General features: G+C 41.9%; 1 protein-coding gene across 1 annotated transcript in view; it reads left to right on the top strand.

Moving 5' to 3' along the window:
- The first annotated feature begins 585 nt into the window (after positions 1-585).
- The window catches only part of uvrag (UV radiation resistance associated gene), a 90,881-nt gene continuing 72,063 nt past the window's right edge, over positions 586-19,403 (top strand). Inside the window, exons 1-6 of the mRNA XM_069722702.1 lie at positions 586-887; positions 6,562-6,679; positions 7,494-7,528; positions 8,805-8,966; positions 10,380-10,454; positions 10,559-10,644. Of these exons, the coding sequence (XP_069578803.1) occupies positions 783-887; positions 6,562-6,679; positions 7,494-7,528; positions 8,805-8,966; positions 10,380-10,454; positions 10,559-10,644 (581 nt within the window). The 5' untranslated portion in view covers positions 586-782. The remainder of the gene's footprint in view (positions 888-6,561; positions 6,680-7,493; positions 7,529-8,804; positions 8,967-10,379; positions 10,455-10,558; positions 10,645-19,403) is intronic.

The following is a 19,403-nucleotide window of genomic DNA, read 5'->3' as shown; positions in this document are numbered from 1 at the left end:
TGCATTAAAGTACTCATTGTACCGAATTTCCCTGTTAAGAATGAAATATTCTAGAAACATTAACAAGTAAAGAGCATCTTGGTAGTTGGTAAAGTTGTAGAACATTTGAACTTATTTTATAAAATGATGGATGACCACAGTGCATCATATTTTATAAACTCGAAAGCTACACATTACTGCAGCCATGAGGCCACCCCTTATCTGCGGTTGCTTTCTGCATGGCTTATTATTTCTTCACTTGGAGGTAAGTGAAATAAAGTTGATGGAAAGTGCGATATTATTTGCATTGTTTTCGTCCCTTTTTGCTCTCGCTCTAATGGAGATTACAAGTGAAAATGTCCTGCATGTCACTATTTAACTGTCACCTGCATGTCACGCTGTACGATGCAACTTCCTCATACTTTCTCAGCTTTGACAGAATTCAACGGACGCTCGCCCCATCCAGGAAGATAAACAGATCATCCAACCAATAGTAACACGAGTTTGTGTTACCGGGCACCGCCTCTACGTGACGGGCGTTAGTTTGAGCCAATCATCAGCCAGGTGTCGCACCGCCCAACTGGAGACGGGTTTCCGAACTGAACGTAGAAGAATCGCCCGGACTTTGTTTACGTCCCGTCGGTTAGCTGACAGCTGTTGAAGCGGTTCGCCCCACACACAGTGGTGTCTGCCCGTCTCTGGTGGTTGCCCAGGGGCTCATAAACCTTTAGCCGAGTATCGTTGTAGGTCGAGAATGGGATGTTTTGTTGAATGAGGGGGAGCCGCTCGATGCCGACAGGAGGATGAACTCCATCACCGGTCGGGTTCTTGCTATCCCCGCCGCTTCTGTCACCAACTCTGGAGCTTCATCCTCTCGAGCCTTACATGTTGAGCTCACATCCCAGCAGGTAAATGACAAAATCGCTGAGCACATGCTGACATCAACTGCTTCCAGGTGAACTCGGGAGAACTTGGACTGCTTGTTTGACGTGCTAGTTTCCAGCGTCAGTAACTCCTGCTGCTCGAAGACACTCGCCAGGCCTGTTAGGCTAGTTAGCTAGCAACTGCTAGCATGCAGTTAGCTCGCTTACTGGTAATACATGGGATCGGAATGACACCCCAGACACATTAAAACCAATCAAGGCTGGTGTTAGGTGTTTTGAAGCCCGCCCTTTTCAGTGTATTGCCCTATCTTGACCATATCACTATATAGTTCAGCGCGTTTAATTGTGTACACAGATATTATGCTGCTGCTAATGGTAACTTGGCGTCATGTCGGCACACAGGTGACAGCTCAGGTCAAAGCGCACGGCTGCACAAAGTAGCCTATGTCGTCATAATGACACAACCCTGTCTCATACAGCTGTTTTGTTTTCTATTTAAATCACGTCTAGAACTTAACCTCATTTTATTTATACTTACTTAAGCTGTGTAATACGTTGGGAGCCTCTAAAACGAATCTTCCCTTCATTCATTCATTTGGTAACGTCATGTATGAAGTTGACAGCTCCCTCGGTAGAGTTACCTCAGATTGGAGTCTCTCAGACACACATCACCATCGCTGTTATTGTATTGAAGCATGCTGTCCGCATTGCTGAATGTGTTATTTAGGTTGAGTGATGTGGATATTGTTCAGCTTTAAGAGACACAACATCTACAGCACCCAATGAGACGGACATTATGTATGCAGCCGGGGTTTCTTGGACTTGTTTCAGCCACTATCTTGCCTCAAACCATCTCACTCCACATCAGGAATCGAAATATTCGTAACTTCAGGAAAGAGTGAAACTCCGAGTTTATGTCAAAGTTCATAATATTAAACTCGCTGTGGATGTTGACCAACATGTTTCGAGAAGTCTTGCGTACTCATAATGGTGTCACGCAGCATGAAGTTAAGCTTTCAATAGTCTTAATGGCTTGTTCAGCTTAGTATGACCTAGTCCATATAGTGTACATCTAGATTCTAGATGGTTGGGTAGAACATTCAAAATAATATTGGGACTTGCAGTTTAATTTGTTCAAACACCAGTAAATATCCCTTGGTTAAGTGTATAGATGGACTTTGTAATACTATAGTTTGTGTTGATATTAATTCAAACAGTGTCAGCGGTTCAGTTTAGTAGTGGTAACATATTCCGGAGTATTATATTTCTACAATGGAAAAGTATGAAGGTCTGACATAATGTATTGCTTATGGGTGGCATTAATTGAGTACAACTTTTCCTGTATTTCTGTTAACATTTCAAGCCTACTTACTCTCAGAGACATCGAGTAGATAAAATACAGTGTTTGTAGGACTATACTATTGGTACTGGTAAGTAGAAAGTATTGTCTTTTTTAAATTGTTGCTATTTCATTGCATTTTTGTCTTTTGCTCTTATTTTAATTCATTTTCATGTGCCCTACCACCTGACTTATCTGTGATCACATGGATATTATAAAGGCTTGTGGCCGTGACAAACAAATATATTATTACTGGGTCAATTTTGGTGACAGGAGGAACTCAGCTCATGATACAGGTGCACTGATGGGAAATTGCAGTGAACAGCTAAATGTCTAAAATATGTACATATATGTAAATCAATTTACTCTCCAGATGTGTTTGAGTGTGTTTTATTGTACCATACGCTTCTCAAGCTCCAAAACAAAACGTTGTTCCAGCAGCATTGTTCTACTGGCCCAATGGCTCTGAGTCTCAGACGCACCGAGAGCTAATCTCAGGCAAGATGATAAATGTGAAAGTTTGAATTTAGGACTTCACAAATCTGGTATTTTGAATGAAAACTAAAAATACTGAATGGCCAAAGATTTAAAGCTGCAGCACTACAAATAATCAGCCATTGACAGAATGCAGCACTCATATTTTGCATTACAAGTGCATGGTCTGTGTGACATGGACAAAATCTAAGTTTGTTGACCAAATATTACAACAAAGATGATACAATAATAATACAATATATATATCAACCAGTTCTGCTTTGCTGTTCTGCTCATTCTTTGGAGGTAAACTTTCAGACCAGTGGCAGGTGTTGGCTTTTAGCTCACCTCGATTCAGTTGTCTCTGCCGCAGAAGGAACCATTAATTACTCGGGCGAAAGTCTAAATGAAATCTGTAATGGTGTAGAAATTCATTACAGTTTGTGAAGAAAGTCTTACCTGTACTTGTGTGTACTTCGAATTGCAAATCACAGTAAAATACAAGTAGTTGGCTGTTATTTTATCCCAACGATAGGTATACGGCCTAGTTGATGGTTGTGATACATACAATAAGTTGGATGTTAAATATTGAACAAAATGGTCGCCATTTGCCAAGTTACTGTAGCTATAATTTAGTGGTGCTGGCTAGATTACAATTAGTAAAATTCATAATCAAAGAGATCATGTTGGATAAAGTTTGTTACATGATTTCTCCTATAAGACAAAAGTTGCAAAAATCTTTCGTGGGTTATTTAGAATGTTTCTTCATGGTAAATTATCATGTCATTTATCATGCAAAGTACATTTGAAACAACTGATATTTTAAAGAGATACAGTGAGATTGTGTCTGACAAGTTTAACAGCGTGTTGAAAGAATTACTTTACACTGACTTTGCTGGAGGTGGTGCTTCTGGTATAATCTTGTTGGTCTGCGTGCATCCATGAAACTTAAGTTATGCATAGTGATAACAAAATCAGTGTGCTAGTATTTATTGTAGGTTAGTTGTATTAAATCTGCATTTATCTGGGGGGTACCTAATAAACTGGCACTTCAATATATATTCATCTTATTTAATGGTGCAGTTTTATATCAGATCACTTTGGGAAACCTTTAAAATGCGCCTCTGTTTCACTCGCTATGATTTATTCAGTCCGGTCCAGTCAGCAGAGAAATGGAATGTCTGTATGGTCAGGAATTACAGATGTTCAGTACGAGGCTTGTGACCAGCTAATCACTTTGTCACACTAATCACTAATCACATACCACCATTGGACTTATAAGATCATTTTATACATGTGGTCAGCCTTGTAATGGTCCTAACTTTGGTCTTTGCCTGAGTTAGTTCTCTATTATAAAGGCTCTGATGTTTGTGTAGTTTTATTTTTGCAGAGTTCACCCACCACAGTAGTTCCATCGCAACCATTTGCTCTGCCTGTGGTCCACATTAGGCCATTCAGAAATGAATTTTTTAAGGGGGGGTTAAAAGTACCCATGTAGAACAATCTGTTATGTTGTTTCTGAGGCCCTTAATCTTATAGGGAATCCCATGACTTAGATTTAGTCCCTCTATGGCTGCAGGAGAGAGGCAGGGCTGGCTGGTCAACATTGAAGTTGTGCTGTTGTGACGTGTTTGCCTGAAGCGGGAATTTGCCAAATGGCATCTCTGTGCCTCACGTGTTTCACATCAAAGTAGATTTTTTGTTTATATATACAGTGGGGCAAAAAAGTATTTAGTCAGCCACCAATTGTGCAAGTTCTCCCACTTAAAAAGAGGAGAGACACCTGTAATTTTCATCATAGGTATACCTAAACTATGAGAGACAAAATGAGAAAAAAAATTCCTGAAAATCACATTGTCTGATTTTTAAAGAATATATTTGCAAATTATGGTGGAAAATAAGTATTTGGTCAATAACAAAAGTTTATCTCAATACTTTGTTATATACCCTTTGTTGGCAATGACAGAGGTCAAACGCTTTCTGTAAGTCTTCACAAGCTTTTCACACACTGTTGCTGGTATTTTGGCCCATTCCTCCATGCAGATCTCCTCTAGAGCAGTGATGTTTTGGTGCTGTCGCTGGGCAACACGGACTTTCAACTCCCTCCACAGATTTTCTATGGGGTTGGGATCTGGAGACTGGCTAGGCCACTCCAGGACCTTGAAATGCTTCTTACGAAGCCACTCCTTCGTTACCCGGGCGGTGTGTTTGGGATCATTGTCATGCTGAAAGACCCAGCCACGTTTCATCTTCAATGCCCTTGCTGATGGAAGGAGGTTTTCACTCAAAATCTCACGATACATGGCCCCATTCATTCTTTCCTTTACACGGATCAGTCGTCCTGGTCCCCTTGCAGAAAAACAGCCCCAAAGCATGATGTTTCCACCCCCATGCTTCACAGTAGGTTCTTTGGATGCAACTCGGCATTCTTTCTCCTCCAAACATGACGAGTTGAGTTTTTACCAAAAAGTTCTATTTTGGTTTCATCTGACCATATGACATTCTCCCAATCCTCTTCTGGATCATCCAAATGCTCTCTAGCAAACTTCAGACGGGCCTGGACATGTACTGGCTTAAGCAGGGGGACACGTCTGGCACTGCAGGATTTGAGTCCCTGGCGGCGTAGTGTGTTACTGATGGTAGCCTCTGTTAATTTGGTCCCAGCTCTCTGCAGGTCATTCACTAGGTCCCCCCGTGTGGTTCTGGGATTTTTGTTCACCGTTCTTGTGATCATTTTGGCCCCACGGGGTGAGATCTTGCATGGAGCCCCAGATCGAGGGAGATTATCAGTGGTCTTGTACGTCTTCCATTTTCTAATAATTGCTCCCACAGTTGATTTCTTCACACCAAGCTGCTTACCTATTGCAGATTCAGTCTTCCCAGCCTGGTGCAGGTCTACAATTTTGTTTCTGGTGTCCTTTGACAGCTCTTTGGTCTTGGCCATAGTGGAGTTTGGAGTGTGACTGTTTGAGGTTGTGGACAAGTGTCTTTTATACTGATAACAAGTTCAAACAGGTGCCATTAATACAGGTAACGAGTGGAGGACAGAGGAGCCTCTTAAAGAAGAAGTTACAGGTCTGTGAGAGCCAGAAATCTTGCTTGTTTGTAGGTGACCAAATACTTATTTTACCGAGGAATTTACCAATTAATTCATTAAAAATCCTACAATGTGATTTCCTTGATTCTTTCCCCCCATTCTGTCTCTCATAGTTGAAGTGTACCTATGATGAAAATTACAGGCGTCTCTCATCTTTTTAAGTGGGAGAACTTGCACAATTGGTGGCTGACTAAATACTTTTTTGCCCCACTGTATATTAGTATTCAAACAATGCACACATAATCTGTTTCTGTATTAGATTAATACATTATTTAGGTATTTATCATTTAAAGTCTTTACTTGTCTTCACAAGAAAAGGCTTGTGTGAAAAGTCACATGTTTCTGAAAGGAGTCTTTTCCTGGTTGGCTCTTTGCAATTTGTAGATTTTGCGATAAAACTGTTCAGACATTTCTCATGTGACTGTCATGACTGACCCTGCCTGCCTGGTTAACTGGCTCCTTAATCCATCGTGAAAATGTCATGCCTCAGTTATTTGAACAGTGAGCTGCTGGTGTTGGCTCTGTACGTGAGAAATACCTGTTTCTTTAAGCTTATAGAGAGGAAAAGACAATGTGATCGTTCATCGATGTCTATAGTCATCTCTTTTTACTTGTCCTGGATGGCAGTAAGGGTCGTGTGTCTTCAGAATTGCTGAGGTTGTATTTGCCAATGACCCCTCCACATGAGCCAAATGAAACTGAATATAACAGCTCTGATGTGTGTTATCTGTTGTCAGTGTGTCCTCACTGTTTCTCCATTTCTTTCTCCATTCTCTCCTGCCAAACAGAGACGGTTGCGTCATCTTCGGAGCATCGCAGCCAGAAACATTGTCAACAAGAATGGTTCCCCACTGCTGGACACTTACTTCACCCTCCACCTCTGTATAGGAGTTCGCATTTCTCGAGGTCAGATACAATAAATCTTTCCCTAAATACAATTTACGTTTTACTGTTCCAGGGATTTTGGAGGGTTAAGTTAGAATCTATAAAAATTAAAAGATAAAAGAACTGTGGGAGTATTTTATCAGGTGCTTTCACAGCTTCTGAGTTTTGTGCAGACCTCCTGACTTTTTTTAATTTGTTCCAAAAACAAAATGGCTGATTTAAAAGGGTCCTCGGACTATGATCCGGACCAAAGGACCAAAATATTGTCCCAATAAATGAGGTGGTCAAAGTCCAGCTCAAACTAAACCATTAGTTTGCTCTTTTTCAAGGTGAAAACACTTTTTGGATGGTTTGGACAAATTAAAGAAAGTTGAGGCAAGCTTTTATCACACATTGAACAATGGATGAAAAAAAAAAAAAAAGTACTGCAAGGAAATAAAAAAAATTAGCTACAGTAGCACATGGAAAGAGGCGGAGACAAAGCAAGACAAAGAAATCTAAAGTACAAAAAGAAAAAAGCACAAAAATTCAATTCGTTCATTTTTCTTCAATTAAATGGAAAAGGCTACAGACCGAAGTAGGTGATGAGGAGAGGATGCAAGTATGTCACGCAAAGTTCTTTAGTGTGCTCTAGATCTGAAAATTCCCATAATCCAGTGCAGTCATGCCGTCCTGTCTGTATGGAGCAGTTTCAAGAGTTTACTCTAGGTGACATCACCGCAGACGTGTGTTTACTGTTGAAATGTCTTTGTGTTTTAGGGTAAATTTACTTCTGTTGACTGTCTATAAATGTTCCTTACTTTCAATTAATCAAAATGCTTTGATATCTTTTTAGATTTTTACAAGAGTGAAGTCATACGAGACTCGCTGGTGAGTACACTTCAAACTCTTGTCTGACTGGGATATGTTTGGGATGTTACCTGCAGCCTGCTGTTGCACGGTGTGTTTGTCCAAAGCCTGTTATTTATTAATGCCAAGAACGGCGTTTGTACCTGCTGCCTTTATGCCCCATTACACTTCTTATTTAAACTGCTTTCCAAACATTAGAGCTGCATTACTGTGAAACATGCTTCATTTAATGGAATATCAGGCTTGCATCAACATGAATTAAATATAATATGTGCTTGGTTTACGCAACTTTCCCTCTTGGCCTGTCAGCATACGTCGGTTGTGGAAATGACCCAGCTGTATGTTTCTACGTGATTTTTGGCTGCTCCCGGTTTCATTTCCACGAAGCGATAGAAGCAGCCAAGGGTAGCGAGTCATTACTGTCGGGCTTGCTGCCGACTCATGAGCTGACCTAAGCTGGTTTCCAGGCACACTGTTCAATACCGTCTGTAGACAGACTATATAATGCGCTGCAGGAGTCGTGACTCCTGTCATCTCCGAGCTCGACTTCCTCCTGTTGAGTTTAACATCCTTGCTGACATTGGTTCTCTAGTATTCTTTGCCCTTCCTGTCACTGTTCGTCGAGGGAAATGTTTCCTGTTGGTCTTCCTGTTCTCATTCGAACTGTTCTGCTGCGCTGTTTCCACTTTTGACTCTCAGTACTTTAACCCCCCCCCCCCACACACACACACACACATCCAGCCTGTACTTCTTGTACTTCTACCTTTTACATTCCTCTCCTGCCTGTCCTTGACCCAAGGAGCAAGCCATTTTTCTTCCGATGCAATGAAGCGGTTTATAATTGGACGATATAAATGGTTCCAGTGCTGTGTGGGAGAACCAGTAGTCATGCCGTCATTCTGGAAGTTCAAGGACGGAGTACAAACAGAAGTGGGGATCAGACTTTAAGGTTAATAGAGAACAGGAAGATTCAGTAGATAGGATCACATTTTAACAGAGGCACCCCCCCATCTTTGCTTTCAGACTTTTATTCAAAAGCACATACCAACATGGTACTGCATTGGACTGTTATCAATGCTTGACTATTGCTTAATTAAATGAAGCCATTTTCTGCTGATCAGCTATTATGTCAGGTAGTAATGTACTCTTACTGTACAACAATGAACGCTAATCTTTTTGTGTGTGTGTGTGTGTGTGTGTGTGTGTGTGTGTGTGTGTGTGTGTGTGTGTGTGTGTGTGTGTGTGTGTGTGTGTGTGTGTGTGTGTGTGTGTGTGTGTGTGTGTGTGTGTGTGTTAGAATCCAACTTGGCGGAGCCTGGACTTCGGCATGCTCCCAGACCTTCTGGACACCTCTGTGTCTTGCTTCGTGGTGAGGATCTGGGGAGGACAGGAAGAACAGTACCAGCTCCTTATTGAATGGAGGGTCAATCTTGATGGCCTCAGATACACAGGACAGCAGGTCAGCAACTGCACACACAAAAACTATACTAATTACTGATAATATTTATTGGTCAGTAAGTCACGAACCAAATTATTGACATTTTTGAAACACTTATAACGATTTATTTCAAAATGCATGCATTAAAAAAAAGACAAGGAAACTGCAAAGACGGCTAAAAATCTCAATAAAAAAAACGCTGACTTACTTTGAACTACAGGCAAATATACCTTTCCAAAAGCTGGCAGCAAACGGCTCCTGCAGAATAAAAGTGCAACAGCAGCTGTTCTGTAGACATCGTCCTCAACTTATCTTTTTCCACACTCATCCCCGATCCACTGAAACAGGTCTTGTCGCTAGCTACCAGATGTGAACATCTGGCCTTGGCATCAAAGGGTCCGGCCATTTGTTTGCCCAGGAATCTCTTAATCCAGTTTTCATTTGAACACTCATGCATCAACTTGATTAGCTTGGACGTGTCATACAATGCATACAATTTGTTTATGAATATATTTTATAATGGCTTATTTTTTACTTTGCAAAGTACCTAGTTATGTAGCACCTCTTAAGTAACATGGCAATTACAACAGAAAACATGCCATTTGTGCAGAAGTCATTATTCTAATTAATGCAGAATAAGAGTGACCTTTGTAAACATTCATTTGATTTATTGAACATGTGATTTTACTTTCATGTCAATTTGAATTTATAGTAAACCCTACATTCCTACAAGGTAAAATGATGATTGTAATTGTGCTCATTGAATCTGTTTACTGTTCTGTTCTGTATGTAACACAAAATGTTGTTTAACTTTAATTCAACCACCGTAAATTTAATAATCTAAAATACAGTAATCTGATATGTTAAATAACATATTACGTATATAAATAACTTCCATCAATGCAACAAACACTCATGTCAATGTTTTGATAGTAATCAAAAAGAAATAAATGACATTTCTTTTCTTATTTTTCCAATACATTACTCTTTTCCTGTATACTTCAAATGTTTGTCAGAGTGGCCGAAGTAATGAGTAATTATTACAATACTGATTTATGCTCACCAGTGTAAAGATGTTTTCAAGCACATAAGGTATCCATATGGTTAACCTTAAGCTTCAGAACTTATACTAATATGAAATTAATATTGTGAGGACTGAAGGTGTCATTGAAACTTTTAAAATGTTGCATGTGTTCAAAGATCCTGATGTAGTAAGTGAGTTTGACTCTTTTGTTTACAAGTTTGGCACTTTAAAACTCTGAGATATGAGTGAAAGCAAACTCAAGATACTGAAGAAGAACTTGGTATTTTTGCCATTCTTTCACACTTGGTGGACAGATAGCACATTTTCATGTCCATACAGATGCCCACTGTCTATTGTTCTGCCCGTCTCTGTCCCGACAATCAGCCTCTGCTGCCGCGCTTTGTCCACAGATTCGATCCAGGAATCCGAATGAGATCATATTTGGACTAAATGACGGCTACTATGCAGCTGACTTTGATCATAAGGTACGGCCTTCTGCCTTTGCATCATAGTGCAGTCCTGATCTCATTAGCTCCATTTGGACACCATTTGGCTTCTGCACTGAAACACTGATATGTGGCTGTTTCAGGATCCGTCGGAGCGGAAGAAAAACAGTCTGCTTCAGGTCGACCAGAGTTCAGTCAGGAACTCCTACAGCGTTTTCTCTTTGCTCAGGTAAGATTCATGCCAGGCAGCGGTTTTACATCATATGATCATTTCATCAGGTCTCAACTTTTATCAGAATAATTGCATCATTACAATGCAGCAGCCTGACTTCATTTCTTCTCCGAGTTCTTTTTGTCATGTGCCGAAGATTTCAACTATTTACAAAGATTTTTTTTTTTTTTTTTTTTTTTACAGTATATTTATTTCAAGCCAAATCTGATCTTGCTCTGATTTTTGTGCACAATACCATGTGATTAGAATTCCAGCTATTATGTCTGTTTTGCTTGTATGTCTTAAGCATTTGCTTGTCCAGCAGATGGTGCCACAGGAAAGCCAATGTTTTAGAGCCACTATCAGCTCTGCTGGCCTCTAACTTAATAGGAGCTCACAAAGCCTGCAGGCTAAACTATATTTATTAGATATAATAGGACAAATATATATATATTTATAAAGTTTTTAAACAATATCCCAATGAAAGCACTTATCGTTAGGCTAATGTAATACTTGGGATGGTGAGTAGAAATAAAGTACTTGAGGATGTTGACTGTGAAAAATGGCTGCAGCACAAGTTTATGCCACAGGAAGGAGACAAGAGATTTGCTGAATAAGTTTCTTATTAGAGGGGGAACCCTGGTAAAATATTTAAGAACTGGAGACATAAGGGTGTTCTGGCATCTGTTGACAAACACATGCTTGTTGTTCTACAGTCATATTTAGATGTGGTAGAATGTAAACACTACTTTCAGAGTCCCCAGGGCTTCCCCGAAGGGAAACCCTGTTTTACCCTAAGCCTGATCGCATAATTAAGTAATTACACCTAGTTTTGACTAAATGTATATCTGGAAGGTTTAAGTTTGACACTTCCAAAATAAGATAAAGATCCTGTCATTAGGAGCATTTTCCCTCTCGAAGTAGGGGGTCATAAATGTGTCACAGGCCTTTGCAGTATCAAGAAAAAGCAGTCATGCCAAAGCTGGCTGAAATTTACCAGCGCTCCCTCGTCTCGAAGTGGTCGTAGTTTATGTTTATATGAGAGGAGACCATTACCTCCACAGCAGCTTACAGGAGGCAAAGCGGAGTTTGAATCATAACTTTTATGACTTCTGCTCTTGCCTTCTTCTATTATTGCAGCCTTCTTCTGCATCCTCGTTGTTCTCTCCACACCCAGTGGGACTCTGGAGTTTAGCACGCTTACATTGATCCCCCTCTTTCCTCACACTGCTCTGCCTGCAGCTCCTCACCCCTGTCAGAGTTTGCCTTGGCTTAGTGCACTCATATCCACATGGTTTATGATTATGCACTGTGGAATGATTCATTAGCTATTGTACACTCCAGCAGGGATCCCCCCCCACCCTCCCTTCTTCCACGCCTCCCCCCTGCCCGCCTCCTCCTCCATTGCACATAACCATACATACTCGGTTTCTGACCTTCAGAGCTCCACATTCTTCAAAGTGCATTACGTTTCTGAAGCGTTCAGGTAGAGTGCTGCTCAGGGATACATACATTACATACTGTACCATGCACTCATGGCGCTGCACTATGAATTGACTTTTTGCATCATTTAGGTGGGTGGGGGGTAAAGAATAGTAGTCTCCTCCTCTGGTCGTCTAATTCGTGGGGTAAATGTCTATTATTTCTCCAAGACCAGTGGTGAATGTTCGCAGTGGGACACCCACAGTGTCAAACATTTTCACCCAACTCTCTCCCACTCCTCCTTGGCCCGGTGCACAGCGTCTATCGCAGTGCAGCGCTTTAATGGAAAAGGATAAGAGTTGCTTCGCTGCGAATGCGCTGATCTTGATTAATGACGGTAATTTGTCAGCAGATTCATGGTCGTCTTTGGAGCCCGGCTCCAGTCGACAGCGTCCCTTCGCTTTGTGTGAGTTACATGGTGATGTGGGCTAGCAAACAGAACACGGCTCAGATGGAGAGATGAAGAGGGAGCGTACAGATCATCAATCAGCAAACTCTTGTCTCTTCCAGAAAGCTGCGATAGAGGAGAAGCCACATCCTATAAAGAGCAGGGAACTGTCTGGGTAGAAACAAAGCCAAGAAGGCAGTCACGAAGACAATCCAGCTGTTCAACCAAGCTGTTTGTTTTGCTTTTTTTCCCCTTTTATAAACACTTCTCATGCAGGTTCAGATGTTCCTCCACCTCCCAAGTGTGTGTGTGTGTGTGTGTGTGTGTGTGTGTGTGTGTGTGTGTGTGTGTGTGTGTGTGTGTGTGTGTGTGTGTGTGTGTGTGTGTGTGTGTGTGTGTGTGTGTGTGTGAGAACAGTAAGAGAGCAAGAATGACCCGATAGGACCTGGCAGAAGCCAGTAGCTCACATCATTGAACTGCACATTGGACTACTTAGATGTTAACAAAAAGGAGATGCAGGAAGAGTTTATAATCGTTTGTTTATTACGCAGTTTATCATTTTTAAAGGTCTTTTTTTTATGGTACAATGTGTTCCTAAAATGCCACACTGAAGTGGTGTGTAAATGGAAATACTTGAGTGACCTCAGATCTCACTGTAAAACCAAAGACTTGTTGATTCACTCGTAGACACTGAATAGTCTTTACGATGACAACAAAGCTATTGCGGATGCTTAATATTCATGTAGCTCACAGTAAACATCCTGCTCTCGGTGAAACTTTCACAGTTTCACAGTGTCTCCAACTCCTGAAGCCTAAAGGGGAAACTCTCTTTTCTTCTCCTGAGATCAGAGCCATATGTTGTCTGTGTTTCCTGATTTGGTTGCGTCTATGTGCAGCATGCAGCATATTTACAGTATGTATCAACAGAAGCAGTGCCCGGTGCCCGGAGCAGTGCACTAGTTGGGGTATTTCCGTCCTCCGAGACTGTGGAGGTGATATAATGCTTTTCTGCAGGCGGGCCCTGAGGTCTACTCGCCTGCTGGTCAGACACTGCGGCCACAGCTCTGAGTGTTGTGGTCCCACGTTAAGCAGGTCGGAGTCCATAACCAAACCCGGGGTCTCGATCAGCAGCAACCAGACGACAAAAACAAACTGCCTGTCTTTAAACTGTTGTGGAGATTTAGGTGTGGATCGTCTTTTTTTTAAGTGGATGTAAGTCCTGTATCATGTAAGACTGTCCAGTGTTTGCCTTTCTGTCTGTCCTCCAAATCAATTTTAAACACATTTTCCCTCTGAGATTACATTCTTTCAAGATATCAGACATGCATTTTTTTGTCCTGCTTCTCTGCCTTCCACTCTCATTACTGGCCAAACTATTTTTTGTTCCCTTGTCTGCAGAGTTTCAGCCTTTTTGGTGTGTATTCTTAGCAGTGCTGTCTTTTGTTATCTCAGCTTGTAGATGGCGCGCTCATTCCTCCCACCTCTAGAATTATACCCCAGTTTAAAACTACAGTACCAACGTTTATCCTCCGTCTATGTTTTCAAGTTAATTTATATTCAAAGTTTCCTGTTCTCTTAAACAAAAGGCGGCAGGCTTCAACTAACAGCCTTTCATATTTTTTTTTATTATCGGGCTGATTACAACAGGCAGCTTAAGTAACCATGACTAAGAATTTAAGATTTTTAGTTCAAGACAATGGCTCGGAGCTTACACTCGTGACTCTCCGTAGGAATCCACAGTTCTCTAATTATCTAAAGGCAAATGACCCCTTTTTGACCCTTTCAAGACAAAACTTATCTTCTCAAGATCTCTTTGGGTTCCCATTATCTTTGTTGTAGTTTTCATGTAAACATGACTTATTGCAACTCAGCAGATCCCCACAAAAACATCAGCCTGGAGGAGTAGATTGCAGATGCAGGCTCACCAAAGAAACTTCTCCCCAGAAATGTTATCTTCCATTCCATGCAGATGGAAACAATGGTGAGGTGATGTTAGTAGCAAGTGGTAAGATGTGTTGACATTCTTTTGCAATGAGATATAGATAGAATTTAGAGGTGTTGTCTCTATTGTCTCTGGCAGAGATGTGTAATGGAATAGTATCCTTAATTTTGTAGTTTTGAATTAGTTAATTGCCTGCCCTGTTTTTTTAAACTCTGATATCGTAATCAGCCTCAGAAGTCCATTATCGTGGGACGCATCAGGCTCGCATGCATGTACCAGGTGGGAGACTGTATTAGCAGTACTGCTGTAAGAATTAATTGTATATTTGTGCTGCATTAATCAAATCGGCCACTTAATTTGATTGATCTGAATGCTGATTTCTGAAAATACGTCTCCTACCTGTTGCCTGCTTCTCTTCCCTCCTTTACTCTGTCAAACAAATGTATCTAGTCGAGTCATCTTTGCAACAAAACCTCTGTGGTGGTATGGGAATGTAAAAATTACGAAGATTGATTGCAAGACAGAAGGGATTCATGCAACTAACTTCAGCTGTTGCATAGTGACGTGAATGAATATGTCGGCATTGTGATGTCCGAATTAAAGAAACGGTAACAAAAGGCTTTTAAATGTGCCACCTTGATATTTGTGAGTTCTCTCAGAAGGAAAATGGTATGCTCCCAGATGTCCTCTTCAGATAATTTTCTCGTGCCTCTCTCCGTGAGACAGAGTATTTAGCCTTCTCAGCCCTGATTACAATGATGTACCACACCACAGCATGTAAACAACAGCAAACATTAATTTCAAGATAATCAGTAAATGAACAGAAAACAAGAGAGGCTTGCTCGGACTGCTGCTGACTGAAAAAGACTTGATAGGTATCAGTTTGTTTTTTTCACTTTTGTTCACTTGATTGCACTACTTGATTATCTGAAAAACAAAATATTATGGCTGTACCTTGTTTCATGAAGGAGGGGAACAAGGTACAATACATGTTCTACTGTATGGGATATCATGCTTACATGTGACTTGACAGAAGACACCTCTGCTCACACTTTTACGGCAGATGACCTGTGGTGGTGTTCGTCTGTCTCCGCATATATACAGAGCCCAGTTGTTCAGCAGGGCAACCAGGTGTTGTACCACATTCGTCTCCTTCAGGGAACAGAAGTTATAGTCATAACCTTTCATTCCCTTTAGTTGATTCACTCAGTACAACACATTTAGTAATGGACATGTATTCATGTCCCGTGGAGCAGCCACCGAGCAGAAATGACAACCTCCAGCACTCAAGTGCATCACTAAGCCAGCAGAAGGAACACAGTGAGCTGAAGGGGCTGTCGCATCCCAAACCGTAAAATCAATTAATAATGTGTGGTGATGACCACACTCTGCTGCAACACAGATATTACTCACTGATACCCCTTTAAACAAAGGCCCATGTTGCTGTGCCCCTGGTTGAATGTGCCCTCACCTCTTGGGGCAGCGGAAGACCTTTGCTGTCGTGAGCCACGATCCAGTGTGAAAGCCGCTGTTTAGACGGGGCCTTGCCCCTGGCCAGATTAACAAAGTAGTCGAAAAACTGGTCACATAAACCCACACTCGAAGAGCAGTGTATGTAGGTGCGTAGCACATGAACAGGAGACAGGAAATGCAGTCCCCTCTGCTCCTCATGCGCAAAAAGAAGGACGCTCAAGAGGGCAAAACCCGTAGAGCTAAAAGATTCAGGGATAATCTTAGGCAATTATGCCGCTTTTGGGGGTACCAAAACTTTGGAGCCATCTGGAGTGCACGAGGAACGCACAGATAAAACATAAACTGTTGCACTGGGGGCAACAACTTGTTCCCTTGGAGGGAGGTGATGACATCACTGGTGTGCAAGTGCTCGGAGGCTGCTTGGGTTTAGCATTCTGTCTAGAAATGATACTGAGTGGAGTTTGCTTCTTCCCCAGCTCAAACTTCACCTAGATGGAAAACCCTCAGCAGACACCAGATCATCTAAAAATGCCGTTACCCTCCTCAGGGAGAGCGCTGCGTGGAGTATTTAATCCATAACAAATCTTTCCTCATTAAGAAGAGGTACCAGTGGACTGTTGAGGGCTACCATTGCCCGGAGCTTCAACAGACCACTGGTCAGTGGCTTGGTATGTTTGGAGCAGGGTGACGGAGCTGATGGTGGTGGTGAGCCAAGTGGTGCAGGCCTGTGCTTGGTAAACCTTGTCCATTTGGGACGAGGAGAACATGGAGTGTTTGGACGAAAGGGTCGCGGGTCCGCTCACGCTGCGGTTGTGAGATGGTGCCAGATAAGCCAGACGGTTATTTATTCCAAGTTGAGGTGAATTTAGACAAAGTCTGGGAACATGGGAAAGCGGTTCTTAACCGCTTTTGGCTCAGGGGGAAGGAAAACTGTGAACCGTGATGGTTTCAGAGCCAGTGGAAGAGAGGGCCACTCCACGTACAGTTTCATGGTGATACAGCAAAAAGAAGAATGTGTTGCCCTGGCAACTGACCCCATCACAAAAACCTCATGTTCATCCTCCAATGAGCTGTGTAAATCCAAACCGACGTTCAGCATGTCGTCATCCTTGGGACAGCTGGCCAGCTGACACTCTCAGCGGGCTTCGACTACAACTCAGCTAAACTTTCCACATGCTCCGCGTGTTTATCCGAGTCGGTGGTGGGAACGTTGGTCAAAAGCTTCTCGCCGTCGGACTCGGGACAAAGCTGAGTCCCTTGCCTGGGAGAGAAGGGGGTCATGCTGGGTCACGGAACTCTTTCTTGGCACCTGTCCATCCGCCTCTCGAGGGTCAAGCGCCAGAGATGGCGACAAAGTTCACAAGGTGTGGGCTCAGTCATAGGTCTCCTGGCGTGGACGATCCCCACAGACGCGACATGCCTCGCGCTGGTCCTTGATGAGCAAGGAGAAGCCGCACTCCTGAGGACGGGGGCAAACAGAAGACTTCTTCCTCATCTGCTTAGGTTTAGTGCTCATCCTGAGACACAAAACCAGCGGGAAACAAGCTGCAGCCGATGACTAATACCAACAAGGGGCGTTAAGATAATTTGGAACCAGCAGTAGCCTAGCAAACGACAGAGCTAATTAGCAGTAGCTAACTAGCCTGACTTGGTAAATGTATTCTTATCGAGGTGAAGATCATAAGAACTGATGGATGGTTGTCGTGACAGTGGTATATGTCCTCAGTGAAGTCATGTGGGAGTGTGATATCACATACTGTATGTGATGTAACGAGTGAATGGACTAAAAGGGAACAATTACCATTTTCTAATTTTACTATGACTAAAAACCCCTTTTCCAATGAAAATGTGTTTATCAAAAAAATCTGAAAACTTCAAAAGCTTCGTCTGACACCCGTGCTGAATCTCGAGCCACGTCGAAGGAGGATGTGTTATTGTTTGTCTGATGTCTATCAGGATCAAGGGTTGAGTGCACAGCCTCAGCCATAACTTCCTGCAAATCTGCGGAGGTGTTGGGTCCCTCTCACGCCGGAGAAAGGGAAAGTAGTTGAGACTTGTATCTTAGCGTTTTTCTGGACAGTTTCCCCACAATTAAAGTGTTGCCCCCAGTAAAGGAGTACAGTGGGAACCTCGCCGCTCCCTCCTGCTGGTCCGGAGGCTTCAGTGATGGGCAGGCATTAGGGCTGAGGCTCAGGGAATGATAAGGGGGCAGACATGCGTGAAAAGGAGAGGAGATAACTATTCTCACCTGGGGGAAAAGGCCATATCAAATTCTCCCATCGCAATCACCTAAACAGATGAAGCTGTCAAAACACATTTTCCCTGACGTTCCGAAGGACTATCTCAAACTGCTATCACTTCCACCTCAGACAGATTTCAAAACGTCGGTAGAAACATGAAATTATTTTGCTGTAGGATCCCTTCTCAAAGTTAAATTCGTCATAGAAACGATTTTAGTTTTTTGGGGTTAGTTGCCAGAGAGAGGCAATAATATCCAGAGGTGACTGCGAGTTTCATAACCAAAAAGCCGCCTAGGATTTGTAAAATGACCCCACCAAGCTGCAAGCCTGTTAAAAAAAGAGCCTCTTACACTAGACTCACTCAAGAGGCAATTTCATGAAGACTCAAAGCAAGCACATACCTAAAGAAAACCCTATTCACAGCACCCTTATGACCCAAACCACAATCCCCTCATTATGTCTGCCATAATCACCATCTCCAATTTCTGCATGTTTCTTATGAACTCCACCTGAAGTCGTTCACTTGTTAGGTTAGGTTAGGTTTATTAATCCCCGAGGGGAAATTTTTTCGCTACAGCAGCATACAGGAAGCAATAGATAATAGAATAATAGAAAGCAATATTTGTTGTATCACAAACTAGTAAGTCACTGCTAACCACTAAAACATATCAAGTAAATAGTAGCTGCATTTTCATTTTGTTGTTTTCTTAAAGTGAGCTTTCCATGTCGGGATTGTAAACACTCAATTTAAAAAGGGCAAAATCTGTCAGGAAAAAATAAACAACCTATCTGGTCCGTCTCCTCAAAATGGAAAAATGAATCACCAAGAACTGGGCAGTTTTAAGAATGCAAAACTAAAGGTAATCAAAAGGAGACATGCTAACAAAAATAACTAATCATGTGTTTGTTTTAGGGCCCAGACAGTACACAACAAATTTCTGGAGTGAAATATCCTGGAGTTAAACAAAGAGTTTGATTTTGGGAGTTTATTTTCTAAGTTAGACTCCAGCTTGTGTTCAGTGTTACTCTTTGGTGGGGTAATAGTCTGGTGTTCATTCTCTGAGTGTTGAGCACGATTCAACACGACTCACGGTGCTGACTGCACAGCTTTGTTGCTGTATTAGCATTTTCCAGCATGCCTTTAGTTATTTCTTTGTAACTTTTGAGAATAAAGCAACCAAATTAAATCTAATTGATGGGCAGAAATTATATTTAGTTTTGTTAAAACATGCTGTTATTAATATTTTAATGA

The sequence above is a fragment of the Brachyistius frenatus genome, unplaced genomic scaffold (genome assembly GCF_029030835.1).
Source record: "Brachyistius frenatus isolate BFR_SWC_R1_liver_20210118 unplaced genomic scaffold, ASM2903083v1 Contig_301, whole genome shotgun sequence".
In the NCBI taxonomy this organism is placed as follows: domain Eukaryota; kingdom Metazoa; phylum Chordata; class Actinopteri; family Embiotocidae; genus Brachyistius; species Brachyistius frenatus.
Note: the sequence above shows the minus strand (reverse complement) of the source record. Positions and strands in the feature narration are given on the sequence as shown.